Raw genomic sequence first — 18103 nt, forward strand, 5'->3', positions numbered from 1 at the left:
AATGTATGGTGATGATGATCAATACTATTGGTAGGGTTCTTAATACACACTCGTGAATTATTTTTTGAATCTTCAAAAGCCAGCAGTTGAAAATTTCATTGATTGATTGTCACAAGTGTGCTCTTATGAACATCAGTGGATGGATGAGTTGAGGCTTAGTGAGCTGAAGAGGGTTCATGTTTCAATAAGTTGAAGAATGTATAATAAGCTTTGGGTGGGCTTAATCAATGTGCTTTTATTCTTCACTCAAACTGTTCCCATTGCTGTTTGCTATCTATTTTGAATTGTCATAAATTGTGATTTTAAATGAGACAATTGTCAATTTTCTGATGAGCGCTGAAGCTGTGCTGGTGGGAGCAATGGTATTTGCTACTGGTAAAGTCAACCATGCCAGATAGATTGAAGGGTTAGAGCTAGTTAGAGTTGGATAGAGAAGGGTTAGAGAGAGAAAAAAAGGTAGTCCATGCAGCATCTGTTCCTCATTGGCTGCCAAGGTATCTGACCCTAGTGAGGTGACCATTGAGTGATAGTGACACGTTAAAAACACTTGATAAATGCAATCGGAAACCTTTTCATTTGAAATGAAACGATGATGGGTACTCTAGGGATAATTATTCCTGGCAACTATGGGCTTTGGCTCAGTATGCTATCTGTGATGTCTGGCAGTGGGTCCTTCCAGTTATCATCTCACAAAATCTGTGCAAAGTGAAAATTCAGCAGTGGCACGGAAGTCACAGAAGAAGACCTAACTATTTAGAATAGGTTAACTCTTAAATATCCATTAAAAACTTTCATTTTATGAAACCTTCTTTCACAGATGCTCAGAAGTATATAACAGGGAAGAAGGGCTAAGGTTCAAGTAGTATTAATGGTTTTTAGGGGAGGCAACTGACAGCTGAGGTCATTTTTGCCATTGAGGAAGGATGGGAAAGATGAAGGGTGGAGGGAAACCCGGCATCAGCATTGGTTTTATCTTAACGAAAGGTGCCAAGGGGTCCACAGCTTAACATCCTATCCGATGGATGCCGTACTAACTCAAAGTGCCCTCCATTAAGCACCGCAAGTATCAGATCTGGACATCACTGAAAAACATTTGTCGCCACTGGGATTCGAACCCTAGCCCTCTGGGTGGGAAACTAGTATGTTAGCCACCTCAAAAACCCATTCTCCGCTGAGGTTCAAGAACAGTATCACAGTATTCAGCAGGTTATCTTCCTTAATTGTGGCAAATAATTTACTAATACAAGGCACTGTTTCCCGTTTGACATCCCCTAAACACTTAAATGAAAAGTAGAGATTTAAAAAGTAAATCGTAAATGTGAGCACATCTGAGAAGCAAAGTAATGACTTGTCATATCATTCCAACAAGTTGAACTAATCATTACATCTTCAAAAATTTACTTGAGGAAAAAAAGCCAAGGAAAATGTCCGAGTTCATGAACTGAAAGGTTCCAAAGCCAAAGAATTATTTAGAAAAAATTTAAGTAACCGATAATTTCAATTTCATAGTAAAATAAATGGATCATGTGTAAACAAATAACAAGTATATTAATTAATAAATACAAACTTATTCAACAACAATACATTAACAAACATTTGTGAGGTTTTAATAACACTAAATTCTATTGTCATTGATCAGTTATAGCCTCCACAGGCAAAGAGGAAACACACAATAAAACCATGTTGTCCTCCACTAATGCATTCCCTCCCGTGACCACTTGAAGTAAATCAATTAGAGGAATATTAACATGAGACTCTTGAATGAAATGCACCAGCTCAGAGGGAGAAGAATCAGAGACTATCTGATAATGTGAAATACCTTCAATATTTTGACATGCATTCTGCATATAATCAGATTTCTCAGGAGGGGATCCATCAAAGGGGACATCAGATAGGGTACTTGATGGCAAGTCTTCAGTTGCTACACCACCTTCAACTGGTGATAGCATTCTGCTGGTTCTTTGAAACAAAGAACTATTACCTGCCAGCAAATGATTTATGCTCGGAGTCTCATTCATTAATTTAAGCTCATCTGATTTTTTGGAAATTGCAGAGGAACTGCTTGAATTCAATTCTATATGAATGTTAGGTATAATGGGGCAAGAAGTGGATTCGACTCCTTGTGTGGAAGATAAAACCAATTTGGACCCTTCAGCAGAATATGAATTGTGTGAGGTTACTAGAAACTCTATTTTAACATTATCCTCATTCGTCGTCACTGCTTCAGGTACAGTACTTAAAGCCTTGGACATATTTTTTCTTGCCTTAATACCACCTTCCTCAACAACAGGCACAAAACCCCCAGAACCATCACATCTTAGTCTACAGAGGTTACTACGCTGAGAAACAAGACCATGAGAAGATTCCTTATGTCTCTTAAGATGAGACATTCTTTTATATGTCTGGCCACAATGGCATTCATATGGTCTACTTTCAGAATGATTCAGCATATGACGGTTAAGGCCACATTTCCTTTTAAAACTTTTACTACACATGGAGCATTGAAACTTTCTCTCATTTGAATGCACATATAGGTAATGCTCTTTCAAAGTACATAACATGTAAAATGAAGCACCACAGCACTCGCAGATGAATTTACGGTCTCCAGTATGGAATTCCATATGCCTCTTCAAATTTGCTTTGGACGTAGTCCTGTAATCACAAAAGTTACATTTCTTTGGTTCTTCTTTGCTGTGGACTCTGATGACATGCAAGGACAATGCATACTTCTCTTTGCATATTTTACCACAAACATCACAAATGAACATATCAATTTTTGCCATGTTTTTCTCTTTCCTTGTGCCATGTGCAACAGATTTAAGGTGTTTTGAGTAAGATCTTCTAGAGTTGAAATCCTTACCACAGTCTGCACAATTAAAATATTCCTCTCCTGCAATGTACATGAAAAGTAAGGCAAATTACTCCAAATCATTATCACATACTTTTTCATAATAGCTACACTTAAATAAATGAATTTTGTCTAAGCATAATGCACTGGTTAAACCTTTTAGTACCAAAGTCACTGTGAGTAAGGCTGATGAATTTTCCAAAAAAAAGGCCACCTTTGGTTTATGCAACTCATTCTCAAAGACTATACGTGCTCATGAAAATTGAATGATTCTTATTTTTATTCTCTTTATATCTTACTTCATTCTATTTTTTTGTGCCTCATTAAATAAGTTTTACTAACCATTTCAAGATGACCAATTTTCCAATTTAAATGCTCACTTCCATACTTCCATTTTTCTATAATTTTAAATAGTCCTTTCCATTTTGATTTACCATCACAAAAAAATCATCAAAACTCTATCCAGTTTGGAAGGAAGGAAGCATTTCCTAATGAACATTTTCTCAACTGCTTGGTATAACATTAGAAATTTTTCTGGTCTCTCAGGAGAGTAGGTTCATAGCTCTCTTTTAACACTGACACCCTCACCAGGAGGGATAGAAACCTATCATGGATATGAAAGTAGGGGACCTTATAACATCAGACATGAACCAGTCTTCCCCATGATGGGACGCTGCTGCCAAAATTCAAAATGCTGCATCTTGGGTCCTGTGTTCCAGTCAATGGCATTAAGGAGCATCCTTGAAACATTTCACCCCATCATTTGGAGAGATATGGACCTGACATCCTCTGATAATGAGTCAGACCTTTCGAATACAAAGGATTTTGTTTACTGCAGAAGTACTGAGTGCTGCACTGCTGAGGTTCTCGGGATATCCCCTTATGAGCAGTAAACACAACAAAAGCTCTTCTCTCTCTGCATCAGAGTAGTATAATAATTTTACTGCTACAAGTTTTTCGTTTAATTCCTTCAAGGCACAATGCTTACAAAAGGATAGTGTGTTTACCATAACTCGTAAAATTTTAAACAAATTATATTGTTTTTACCGATACTTTTCATAACTTCTGAATATCTCATTGAAATAGGCAATTTTTGCACAAAATTAGGCAATTATGAAGAGCACTCAAAGGGTAAAGTGGAACTACATACTTAAAATGGTTGTATTGTGTACTCTAAGCAGCAATAAATTTCACATAGCATATTTAAACTTATAAGTTTTTTTTTTCTTAGCGGAGGACTCAAAACATATTTGTCAGGCAAATAAGTAACTACTATAAAAAAAGGATAGAAAATTTTTTATTACACTTAAAGCATCTAAGTTCAATAATGGCCATGATTTTTAATCTAAAAATAAAAATGCAATACTGAACTCTCCATTCACATGGAACAAAAATCAGAACTTAACAATGGGGCATTCCAAATAAGTATGCTACACAAACTACACATTAAATTTAGCAAATGATCTTTTGACCCGCAAGCAATCAATTACTGCTACGTTATACCACCAAAAGGTCAAAATACAGCCATGAGTTCCAAACAAATGTTCTTTAATGCCTGTACTTTTAAATGCATAGGTATAGAGAAAGAGGTGATAAGGTAAGTTGAGAAATAATAAAGTTCATTGTTACATTAACATACAGGCATACAGTGAGGAAGAGTTGATAGAAACATGAAGAAATGAATGGTGGAAACTGGTGCATATGAAAATAAACAAAACACAAGTAATGGCAGTTAACAGATAAAACACATGAGTAGAGAAGACATTAGGAAGATAGGCACTAGATAAAGTGGTCTAGCTCATCTAGTTCAGCCAGTCTTGCATGGTACGAGGGTAGTTTGAAAGGTTCTCAGAATCACCATCAGATGCCACCACTAGCACAAGTTTCTCTCATAGTAATAGGTAAACCTTAATGGGTTAACATGTAATGCACTCTTGAGTGCTCTGGGAGGAGGTCTCTGGTGTGGATGCCTCTCTGTTTTTACTCCAGTGTAGTCATTTGTGAAGATGGAAAAAATTGAGATTCAAGCAGTGATTAAATACTTTGTAAAGAAATGTATTAAAGCAAAGAAAATTCATGCCGACTTTCAGAACACACTGGTGGTTCATATTCAACTGTTCATTCTGCTTGTTCATATTCAACTGTTACCAAGTGGATAAACGAGTTCAAGTTTGGTCAGGACAGCTTAGATGATGATCTGTGTAGTGGTCAGCCAAAATGAGCCACTAACCCAGAAATTTTTGCCAAAGTGCAAAAAATGGTCATGGAGAATCGCTGAAGCTGTGGGGATGTCATCTGAACAAGCATATCATATTTTAACAATAGAATTGGATAAGAGAAAATTATCTGCTAGATGGGTGCCATGACTCTTGACTCAGGATCACAAATGAATCAGAATGGAAATTTCCGAACAATGTTTGACCAGTTTAAAGAGCAACCAACGAAATTTTCTGCACCCATTCATGACCACAGATGAAACTTGGGTCCGCTACTACAACCCAGAGACAAAAAAGGAGACAAAGTAGTGGAAACAAGCAGATTTACCACCACCAAAGAAAGCAAAGGCAATACGGTCACGTGGAAAGGTGATGGCTTTAGTTTTCTAGGATGGGAAAGGGATTCTGCTGAAAGAGTATCTTCCCACTGGTCAAACAATTACCGGACAATACTACACTTATCTCTTGGACCAACTAAAGCAAAAGATACACAAAAAAGGCCATTTTTGGCAAGGAATAAAGTCATCTTTCATCAAGACAATGCACGCCCACACACAAGTGTCATTGCCATGACAAAAATAGGTGAACTAAGATATGATGTTGCCACGTCAGCCTTATTTGCTTGATCTGGCTCCATCAGATTTCCATCTCTTCCCCAAGCTCAACATTTTCCTAGGTGGACAGACATTCTCTTCAAACAAAGAACTAACAGCGGAAGTAGACGGGTATTTTGCAGGCCTGAAGGAATCTAATTTTCAAGATGGGATCAAGACATTGGAACATTGCTGGACCAAGTGCATTAGAGTACAGGGAGACTAATATGAAAAATAAATATATTCACTGAGGTAAGTCATTTATTTCTATTCCATTCCGAGAAATTTTCAAGCAACCCTTGTATTAATCCAGAGTATTTCCTACTCTTTTAGGATGAAACACTGTGTCACATTAGTATTCTTTCCTTTTATACAGTAAGATACAGAGGGAAAAAACGATGCTGAAAAATAAAAAAAAATATATTTTGTTAGCTATACTAGCATGACGTAGCATGTTTTCCAACTTTTAAACTGCTGCATTTTGCCAGTTTTTCAAATGAAGCATGATTTACTACAATCAACTAAAACCTCCGACTTTGACATTGACAAAAGTTAATTATTAATTTCATTTATCATTGTTTTGGTTACATCATGTTTCATCCATCATCACATTGAAATGATTCCAAGCATGATCTGGTTTTCAAAGTGCATGATCTGGTTTTCAAAATACTTTATATTAATCATATCGGTCTAACACTAAAAACCCAAATAGTTTACTGCATATATCTTATACTAAATATTCAAACTTATATGAATGTCATCAATGATCAAGTAAAACAACACAAATGAATGACTGAAAATTGGTTATTCTGAGTACTACCAATATGCACCACTGTATTTGTACTATATTTTAAATTTAGCAAAACCTGTCAAATTACTCTATTATATATGGCCTCTAGCAATAAGAGGAGAAGAAATTTTTATCAGTCCAGAACACATCTGACAACCATAATAATGTCGAAATGGTTAACTGAGGTTAATGTTATCTTGTCAATATTATTTTGTGTAAGAAACGAATATTCACATCTCATTACTTGCAAAGGTACAAATTTCAATGAATCGACTGAGTAAATTCTCTAAATATTCATCATAATACTCACAAATATTCATAACAAGAATTGATTATTTAAATATCTTTGCAGAAAAGTTAATTCACTGTTGGTAATCTAGTCAATATTGCATTCTCTATTCCTGTACAAGTTATGAGTTTTGATGACAATGCCCAACTTAAACAACATTCTACATGATGTGAGTATCACTGTAAATATGCAGTTTATCCATAAAAAAAATATCATCATAAATAACCAACAGAGGAACAATTTCCTCACGACATTCAAATAATTTAATAAACAATTTCTCCTGATCGCTCAATAATTCATCTCTAGTTCTCCATGTGACTAACAGCATCACAAGACCTGTTGAAATTTTCGTCAGTCTTATTAGAGTCTGTCTTTTTCATGTTGCCTTTGGAATATAATAGCCGCTAATAACTGATGTTGGACATGGTTACCCAGGGGACCTGACCAAATTTAAGACAGATCTTTCATCGATGTCGATGTCAATGTCGCAGCTTCATAAATATATGGATACGATGTGCATGCTGTACATAATTCATATGCGTAGAGATACTTGTACGTTGGGGTAACATATTTGCATCCACTATGTAAAGCATTACTTAAGATTATTATATAATGCGTGCGTATTTTCAATCGCAACGGCTAGAGTTGCAATTACTTGCGACTGTTAACATTTGACGCCATCAGCAAGAATATATATGAACTAAATCGTTACCTTTGTGTACCCTTTGATGTAGCACCAATGCACTCCTCAGATGAAATGACCTGTGGCATTTCTCACACTCATGCGTTGCATTCAATGGCTTAATATTGTGACCTTTCCTTTTATGCTCAGCCAATTTAAAATGGGCAGAAAAACCTTCCTCACAAGTCAGGCATTGGTATTTTTCATGGCCCTGAAAAAAAAACGTTATAATTAAAGTTAAGGCCACAAAATAATCCACCCATGGGCAGAACAACCTCAATCGCATGTTAGGCACTGGTATATTTCATGGCCCTAAAATAAACAAACATTAGAATAAAAGACAAGGCTACATAATAATCCACCGATTCATTTTACCTTCACATGTAACAGGAACTGTTGCCGTCTAGAAAATTTTTCTTCGCATTTTTCACACTTGAAGGGTTTTTCGTATTTATGCTTTTCTTGGTGGTTGACATAGTCACTAAATTCACTAAAAAACATTCCACAACATAGACATACGTGTTTACCGGCAGCATGAAGCTGTGAGTGTTGGTAAAGTGACAATTTCTTCACGAAACTTCGATCACAGAATTGGCAGCAATACTTCGACACTTTTAATACTATTTTATGCTCATTGTAAAGGTGAGCAGCAAGTTTTTTACGTATTGTAAATAACTTGCCACAGTATTTACAATTGTTTTGTTTATGGCCTTCAACATGCTTTTCATAATGCCTCCGATACTTGAAGCATTCGTTACATTGAGGACACACAAAATTTTTCAAACACTTTCCTGATTCCACTTCCAGTTCGGTAGAAAATTCTGAGGCGAGATTACACATTTCGATGGCCTGTCACGCCTAACAATATCAATCTGCCTCTTCTGCTTTGACCCCTAAATTAATCCATTTTAATTATACCCTCGCAATGTATTCATATAAATTAAATTGTATCTCCAAGAATCGAGGAGTTGCCCTTCGCTACGATATTTACTACGTCTCTTTCAAAGCAAACCAGTCGCCCAAAACTAGTCCTACTGGTTCTGCTTCAACAATTCGATGTCAGATGTCACCAGTTGTCGGTGAGTTACCTGTTGCGGATTATTGCGCAAGCTGAGAATTCTTTTAGCAGTTGTCTCTCGTCATTAGGTAGGTAATTGGTGGATAATGGTACAGTACACTACTATACTAACTATTATTATTACTCATTCTTTAGCTTTACATACTGTCAACCGCCCTTAAATCCAATCAAATTGTCAATTATTTACGTTCCTCTTCCTCGTTCTCCCAGAATTTTCCCCTCTATTACCGTGGTCAGCACTCGATTGTCTTTCCATGTCTCCTGCATCTACTTGACCTGCCTTAGAATTTCCCCTACAAGCCATATCACTTTCCTACCATGCTTACCTTTAACGTTGATTTTGCTGTTCGTCCATTTTACTTCGTCCACACCCACATCCCGAAAGAACATCTAAGACCGCTTATTCTCTTGCCTCAGGGACTTAAGTTTTCGAGCCGCACAGAACTACACTCAATTAAACTTTTATTTACGTCTGTACTTGGCTTATCATCAAGTCATGCCTCTTTTTAACCGCTCCATTACCTAATGTAATTCTTGTTATGCATCTACTAATATGTCCTCCCTCCTCCAAAGCACTTTCTAAATAGCTAAATATTTTTACCTGCTCCAGTTTTTTTCCCCAACTTTAATGTTTATCCTTCCCCTACTACCTTCATTCTGCCTTGCCTGCCCATTTGAGAATTCCATTATGTTTGTTTCCTGATAATTAGTTCACATCCCGTACGGAAAATGACAGCCAAATTTGTGAAAAATTCATACGAAAGAACACAAAGCGTCACATATTTCCTACCAGATCTGGGATGAGAACCTTTAGATATGCGCAGACTCAAGTACCCGGTTAAACCTATTGCAAAGATGCCAATAGTTTGGTTTTACATCCAGCATACAAGATATCATTCAGCCCCCAATGACATCGCCAGGAAAGACGTCACATAAAAATGGCCTGCCCAACAGATACATTCAAGCAGTCGTTTTTCCCGCGCCATATTCACAGCAACAACTCAAACGGGTACACTCAGGCGAACATATTTATAAACATACGAGTTACATTTCCTTCAATTCACTACAAGGATGGGGTGTCGTGTAGAGGAAGGTGTAGAAATAATGTATTCGTGAATTGTCCGTTTTACATGAGTAGAATGCTGATTGGTAATTTGTGACTGTTTTGCCTGTGAGCCCGGCCTTTTTAATTGGTTCCCTTATATGTCTTCTAATGACAATTCGTGGTGTAGTTCCTAACAGTTTAATATTCGTAAAGAATGTTGTTACAAAATTAGTGTCCGGTCGGCTCCCTTCAACGTGCCCTTGCGGTGGATCGCGGTGTGCCACATGTATGTGGTAATAGTGGAGTAGTAGGTGAATGACTGTTAACCCAATGCCCCTGTAACGCGTCGTTGTGAATGCTTTCGGGATAATATATCAATCTAGATGTAAATAGGTCACACCGATTCTGAAACGTGTTACGTAATGATTGTAAACCTATGGCTAACGTGCGAGCTAACGCTTGACCATCAACAAATCTGATTTGAAGAGTTCCTCACCTATTTCACTCCAGCCTTCAGCCCTTCCCTTGCCTCGCTTACCATTTCCTCCGAAGATATAGTGCTGCGAAGAAGTGATAATGGACATACTTGTCTTACTCTTTTGTCCAGCACTGTCCATTCCAACTCTCGAATCATTCTGCACCTGTACAGTCTGAGAGGCATAAACTAGTTCCAGATAAGTTGTCCGTCTTTCCAAGCTCACCTATGTTATACTTATTTTCGCTTAAGCACTCTTTTGTTCACTTCTCCATCCTTCTCACTGAAATGAAGCATCATGAAGCAAACGAAAAAGAAAAGATAGAAAAACACAATCTAAATACGCACCCTTCCAAACACGATATTATTGCTAATAAGCTAATACCTGAGGCAATAACTTAATATTCACTGTTTTTAGTCCACACGGATGTTAGTTAGAAAGTGCGTAGCTAATCCAGATAGCCTTCGTCCCAGTACAGGTACTTATGCTTTTTTTGAGTTCCTCGCACTTCTGCTTATGAGCGGAAGACCAAGTGCCGTTCGAGGATGAATCAGGGAGGGAAAGTCAACCTTTCCCCTTTGGGGAAAATGGCCTCTCGCGCCAGAAACTATCAACCAAGTTACCAAAACGTCTACCAAATTACCAGCATATACAGCTAATTTTAATTATTTTATAGCTATAAATCTGTCATGTTTTTATTTTTTAGGAATTATGTTTAAAAAATTGGGTTGTATTAGAATCAATAGTGATTTTAGCATCTAGATATCTCACTATCGTAATCATCAAGTTGCGAATAAGACCTTGCTAGGAAACTAATTTTTTAAATAAGTTTTATGATAAGCACCAGGATATGTCAATAGTAGAATAAATTTCGGACAAACTCTCCCAGTTCCAACTAAGCTCTCCTGGGTGGAGCTATGAATATGAAAAAAAATTTTCCGTGAGTATAATGAACCATTTCCTGTGATTGTAAGTTAATTATTTAATTTTTAGTCATAGTTCTATCCTAGCTGCCGAAGGACAATGGCATTTTTATAGCCTTCTGAGCCAATTCTCATGCATCCTTATAGAATTATTTATTTGAAAGTTTCATCAAGTGGTTTCAGACACCTCATTGTATGGAAATATATATGTACTCGTATACCATCGTCCTTCTTTGGTTGATAAAATTTCAGAAATAGGTTGAAATGCGACATTTTCTAATTGTAAAAGCGTATAAAAATCATACATGTATAAATACGATCTAAATTTTGTATTGAAAATGTATTACATTGCGTTATTCTTGTCTCCATAACTCAATATATAAATACGTATGCTTTGGAGTACAAGTTGCTCAACATTGTCATTTTTTGTAGTTCTTAAAGTGAATTTATTTGCTTTCCATTTTCGTCATACTTAGTCAAATCAAAAATCCTTTTAGTTCACCACGTTAATTTAGAGTATGACAATGAGCAAACCTAATGCCATAGATATTTTTAGAAGTTTTAATGCCCTAATTACCTTGGCATTTCATCTTTCATTCCCATTTCATATTATATATAATACATTCCCACTGCGAACGGCCATTAAACATTCACATAAGTCAAAAGTATCTATACATACTAAACCCCGCTAAACTAGCTATGTTACACAGACTTTTAGCGTTTCTTGCTACTATAGTGGGAAGATGCACGTCGGTCATATATAATTAAAATCTTATAAACCGATCACCACCAAGGAATTCATGGTTACTATGTGGTACTTACCGAACCAGCACAATGTAGCTGAAGCAGGAAAGCTGGAGAACCTTTCTTATGTCAACTTCGCATGAACCTTTGGTTCGCTACACACATTCATGCCATACTTATCGTCCAAAATTTTCCACTGGGATTCGAAGTCATTCACTCAGGCCAAAAATTGAACTCATGCATAGCCTAGTGCTACTCCTTCATTCAGATTACGCATTCGCGAAATCTACCTCTGCGATAACATAGGCTTATCTAGCGTAGAGAAGGTTCACTAGATAAATTTCTCCTCTCAGGCTATTCCACGGCCAAGGTTTATTTGAAAAATAATGAAGTATAAAACAGCTAATACTCCTTATTAGATATTCAATCAAATCCTCCTAGAAGTGAAACGTATTTCAAAGATTCGCATAGAAGTCATTAGCCATCAAAGACAACTAAATTTATAAAACGTTTTCAAAAGTCGCATACCTTCTATGATTCCGTGCAAATATATCTCCACATTTCCGACGTGACATTTTTGGAACCCCTATTTTTTAATTTCTATCCAGGAGTTTTAAGGACGATGTAATTTGGAAACTGGATCCAATTCCACTGATATTTTATTCCTTTGTCTGACTTCAAGCAACATGGGTAAATATTTGCTTGAAGAAGTGATTTCCTTTTCGTCACTACTCCATTATTTTTAATTCCATCATGGAACCGAAAAGTCAGTCTAGACGATAGTCTCCTTCATTCATAGTTTAGTCCAAAAAGTCCACAAATTTTATATTCAGGCGAAACTGTTAACGCAAAATATTTAAAAATTATTACAAATTTATTATATATTCGTCTTATGATACAATATAATTCGCTAATTGACGAAGGCCAAAAGGGAGACGAATAGTATTACGAGAAACACTGTTGATGGCATTGCAGGCCGCCGCCAGGGATGATTTCAGACACATTTGAAAATGAACTACAAAAAAATTCGGGAAAACTTTATCTGCATTTACGTTCGGAAAAATTAAGACCGAATTAGAAGAATGTTTGAAAGTTTCAATTTATTTTTAAGGGAGGTTTTTTTAAGCTGCCCATCCTCCCTGCATCGATTATGATCTTCTTCAGACGCCAGATCCTGAAAACGACATTTTGAATATCCTCCATCAAGGGAGGAGAATTTTAATAGAATACAAAAACGTTTAGAAAATGGAAATTGGCTACATTTAAACGGATTATTTTTGGCATGTTGAAATATCAGTTCAAGTTCAGACGGTACATTAATGCCTAAAGAAGTAAAGGTCGTTTCATTATAACTCCGTTTGATTCCATCATATGCAAACGGAAATACAGCCGTGACGGAAAACCATATCCAAATATACTCAGCATTCAAATATGTCATTATATCAAACTCAATGACGGAAGTATGAGCGGGGAAATATACTTTCAAAAGCATAAAAGAAACCCACCATCGGTCAAATCAGATCGTTTCTTAGAACTCTAGCCAAACGACGCGGAACATTGCCACATTTGGAAAGGAAGGCTATAAAACGCTATGAGATTAAGTTCAAAGGAAAAGAACTTCCCAGCATCCTCAAGGGGCAGACCGTCCCATTCACGGGGCAATGATTGGAAGAATGTCCGCGCTGATGCTCGCACTGCTGCTGGGATCGGCGAGTGTGATCCGCAGCGGCGCAGAGCAGGAGGTGAAGCCGGAGGGCGGCGTTTGCAGTGACACGGAGGGCACGGGCGACGTGTTCACATTGTCCGTCAGCCGTAAATTGAACCACAGCAGCGGGGAATGGTTGCGGACGTTCTCCGCCCGGAAGGTGCACCCGGGGAAGTCGGCGGGAGGGATCTTAGAGCTGGAGGCGTCGCAGGGGAGCGTGGAGTGCGATGGGAAGGGGATCATGCACGTCCGAGTGGTGGTCAAAGGTGAGGAGGCAAAGGGGCGCACGCCTTCGATCCGAAAGAACCGTTTACACAACTCCTCAGAATAATTCATTTGACATCACGGAGTAATCCCGATGATTTGATTGAACGAACAACCTTCGCACGAGGAAAGTTTTATCGGGAGTCCAGAGAGCGATTAAACGAGCCTAAAATGTTGATCCATGGCATGAAATGAATTGTATATTTAAATTATGTGACTTAAGAATCTGACAAGAAATTAGTCGGATAATACCAGAGTAAACTTGTTTTTGTAATGTCCCCGACATTCCGCTTTTTCGCACATTGAGTCTATTGGATAGGGAAAAAGTATTAAATTATTATATTAGCATCGCATAAATAGTTGATTCGTCGCTATGAATTTACATCTAACTCTAAGTCTGTCTTGGAATTCCATAAACGTCATATTCAAAGTTGAGGAGTAATATAATTTATGGTCGTTTTCCATTGCAGAAGTTCCAGGAAATGGATCTGGTGTGTCCGGCGCTGATACGGGTGATCGATTAAGGTTTCACCCCAGGCATGGAAAAAATGCCATAATAAGTGACAACGGCCGCTCCGTACAAAAAATAGAGTGAGTTTTATGGCTTCCGTTTTATTTTTACGGCGATGATATCTCTAATGACAGACAAACTTTACCAAAGTACTGAGGGTTCGTTATGCTCGATTTGTGGAACCAATAATTCAATTCATTGCTAAAAATCCTCAGATATGTGGCGAAGAATGCAAATATACATGTACTATCTTCAATTGAGACAATATGATAAATATAATACAATTTTAAAATTGTGGATCCGAAGCTTAAGATTGCCAGCCAAGGGCTACCATTTTTACGGAACACATTATAAAAGCAGAGTATTAGGCATGAGATGAGAAACACGCAAATAAAAAAAATGAGGTTTTGTAAAAACAGGATGGCCAAGATTAACGCTAAAATTATGGGGTATAAACGTGATAAGCTAAATAGTTTTCCAGTTTTGGAAGTGTTTTGACCATGTTGGTCCCGGTAGTTGGAACATCAGAAGAATTGCAAGGTAAAGAAGCATTAACAAATGGGAAAATGGGAGAGAGTTAATGCGAAGGACTTTGAGCCAAGATGTCAAGAAATTCGTGAAAACGATCATATGGATAGTGTTTCGATTGTCTCGGAAACTTTGTCAGTTAGGCGAGATAATAACCGTAGATACTAGAATTTTTATGTGAGGCAGCTTAGATAAATGGAATGGGAACATTAATGGGAAGGAACGTAAGCGATTATGCATTGGGAGGGGGGATAAACTAACGTTAGGAGAAATTCTGAATTGCAGGAAACTGGATGTAGGGCTTTTATTGACAATGTAATGTTGGATACTGATAGAAAAGATAATGCAAAGCAAGTGAAGTAGCTATGGAATAGGATGAGCTAATAATTCTACTATATTATCAATAATGAGTACATTATCTATGGCGAGTGCGCGCGTTTCAACTCAAAAATATCCTTTTCTGGATGATAGAGATATCTCTGGATGTAATTGAAATTGGTTATTCTTTCCCTGCAGTATAAATGACCCTTTGAATGCTGTGGTATTCACTCATCGCCCACTGAGGAACGACGAGTTATTCGAGGTGAGGCTGGACAAGAGGACCGTGAAACAAAATCATTGCTTCGCTTTGGGTGTAATGACTCATTCTCCTGACACTGTCCAGATACTTCCATCAATGCATACCCTTAAGTGAGTTTTGAGAATCCATTCTTATATTTGCTTTGAAATAATATATTTTAGGGAAATAAAAAGTGATTGAATATTTTATCTCAAAATGTTGAATTATAATCGTATTTTTTCTTTATTGAACAATCGAAACGAATTTTAATTATTCCAAACCATAAAAAACAAGGAAAAAAGTTTTGTTTCCTTTTGATCATATTTTTACTCTAAATAAATTTATGGAAGGTGATTATTAGATTTTATAACTACCAGTGGAGATAGTTAAGAATCAGAGAGGAGAATGTAAAACGATTTTTTTTTCTAGAAACGGAACTTGGGTGTATCATAATGATGCCATATACAGTGCTGGGACTAAATTGTCTGGATACGTCAGAGATTTAAATAAAATACAGGTTTGTATAAATGTTTGTTCTAAATTAATTATGAGTGCATGTATAATTAATAATTATTTTTCTCTTGAGCAGATATGAAGCGTACCAGGTTACAGTTATATTTTTAATCCTTTGACTTAAAACCACCGGTTATCCCGAAGTTTGGTTTCATAAGTGAGGGTAGAGGTCACCTTGTATATGTCCAACTGCATGTGAAATTCACATATCAGGGTAGAGGGGCCAGTTCCCTTCCCTGTGCCGCCTGTGGGTTCCAAGGAATGCCTGATATCCGAAAAATCACACATTCGAAGCGTCACCCGGGATTGAACCCGAGCTCAGCACTATGCCCACTGAACTACCATGTTTCAAGTGTTTATAATTATCCTTTAACTAGAAATAGAATCAAACATTTGACTTTGAACTATACGATGAATTGAGAACCAATTGGGCTATTATTAGGTCATACGTTCACATCAATTAATTTGAACTGAAATGTCAAAGCAATTGTTTTGTTAAATTGGCATAATTAAATTAAATGTTATAAAATTTATTGATTTTTTCAATTCAATGGAAATGTATTATCATTAATTTTATGACAAAATATCATGTTGGGATATTCCTATTTAATATGGAAAGCCATATTTTGAAAAAAACGAAGAATTATCAGGTAAAATGTTTGATTAGAAACACGTAATTTTCATTAAAATGTGTTTAAAATGATCTATCATGAAAGAGAATATTGTCACATGATTAAGAATTTTGAAGATAGCTGTTACTTTTATGTGAAATATATTGTATTTTTTAACGGGCAAATTTTAAATGTATAAATATTTTCTTCTCATAGGAAGGTGAGCGTTTGGGTGTAGTGCGTCGTGAAAATGGAAGCATTCACTTCACCATAAATGGCCTCGAATTGGGTCCCGCAGTATCCAACATTCCTCAACCAGTGCATGGAATATTTGAAGTTTGGTACGACGCAGTGAAAGGAACTATAGTATCCTGAGGAAAAGTTTTACTTCTCACACTCGGAAAAAATAGTGATTAACAGCTAATTATTTTCATTTGCATTAACTTTGTCATTGCCATATAGAAATTGTTTTGAACTCCTTGAATAAATTTCAAACTCATTCACGGTGTTAGGAACAAGTAATCAAACTAAAGTTTTAATTATTACGGTGTTTCATCAGCCTATTATTTTATTTTACATAAAAAAGTAGTTATATATATATATATATATATATATATATATATATATATATATATATATATATACACACACACACACACACACAGACGTCTCTCTTCTCTCTTTGGTTCTTTAGCAACTACCTCAAACACCAGATTCCAATGAAATTACTGTTCCTCTCGTCAACTCTTCCAGTAATCCATGATTTTCACCTAAACTCCACATGAAATGTTTCATTTGCTGCTTCCTAGTCAATAAGTTATATCTACTTCGAGCAACAGTCGCTTCTCCGCAGAAAGAATCAAGTTGCTATGCCTTTCATGCCTGGCTCTGCAGAGCTTATTTAAAACGTCTTATGCTAAATGGTCCACTTTTTCTCCATTTTCGACGCATTTTCATAAGACTGGAAAATATAGATTCAAAAGTTTCGTGATAACTCCCCGCTATCGGAGCACCGTATTGCACTTTACCCGGTATTCTTATTTTGTTAATTTTTCCAGTGACTTAGCAAAAGCGTCTTTTCTAACGACTGACATTTCTGCATGCATTATATTCTGCCATGTTAAAAAAATGATACTCTAACGTTTTTGACGATTTTTCTACATTTGTGCATTCAATTCTACTTCTTCTTTTCCAAATTTCACTTTTTTATGTACTTCCTGGGTGATGTCTATCCAGCTGACTTTTTTAAAGTGCCTCATTTTAGCAAATTACATATAAATTTTGAAATGAGATGAAATAATTGACTTTGTAATGTCATATACTTTATTCAAAAAAACGACCCAGGTTTGACGTTGAACGTCATCATCAGGTTATTCACATCATCAGGTTATTAAACGTAGAAACATGGGCGGTGTTTTTTAAATGAAGTGCGTAGAATTACAAATTGAATATTTTTTTCAATATGTTATGCAAATTCCATAAAGCCCGACCACAATTCCCGAGACCACAATTTTTTATTAATTATACATATTTTCCTATACATATAGTCAGTTGAGCTTTGCCCCATCCGAAAACCGATAAAAAAGAACCTCTGAAATTATTTAGCAATGCTTAATGATTTTCTTGCTAAATCTAAGGCCCGTAAATAGTTTGGGTATATTTGCTTGACAACCTCAAGCCATAATGACGATTTTAATTATCGTTGAATTATAATCACTGTACGTCATA

General features: G+C 36.5%; 2 protein-coding genes across 2 annotated transcripts; one reads left to right on the forward strand and one right to left on the reverse strand.

Annotated features, from left to right (window-relative positions):
* Window positions 1-1538: 1538 nt before the first annotated feature.
* On the reverse strand, window positions 1539-8532 carry LOC139691435 (zinc finger protein ZFP2-like). Its single transcript, XM_071589253.1, has 3 exons — window positions 7794-8532; window positions 7449-7629; window positions 1539-2890 (listed from the first exon to the last, which is right to left on the reverse strand). The coding sequence occupies exons 1-3, from the start codon at window positions 8256-8258 to the stop codon at window positions 1629-1631; spliced, it is 1908 nt and encodes a 635-aa protein (XP_071445354.1). The 5' UTR covers window positions 8259-8532; the 3' UTR covers window positions 1539-1628.
* Window positions 8533-13283: 4751 nt separating this feature from the next.
* LOC139691444 (neuralized-like protein 4) lies at window positions 13284-16906 on the forward strand. Its single transcript, XM_071589264.1, has 5 exons — window positions 13284-13655; window positions 14124-14244; window positions 15209-15382; window positions 15681-15768; window positions 16592-16906. Exons 1-5 carry the CDS (start codon window positions 13346-13348, stop codon window positions 16748-16750), a joined length of 852 nt encoding a protein of 283 aa, XP_071445365.1. The 5' UTR covers window positions 13284-13345; the 3' UTR covers window positions 16751-16906.
* The last annotated feature ends 1197 nt before the right edge of the window (window positions 16907-18103 follow it).

This window comes from Hetaerina americana, unplaced genomic scaffold (assembly GCF_022747635.1).
Source record: "Hetaerina americana unplaced genomic scaffold, ioHetAmer1.1.p SCAF_1, whole genome shotgun sequence".
NCBI lineage: Eukaryota > Metazoa > Arthropoda > Insecta > Odonata > Calopterygidae > Hetaerina > Hetaerina americana.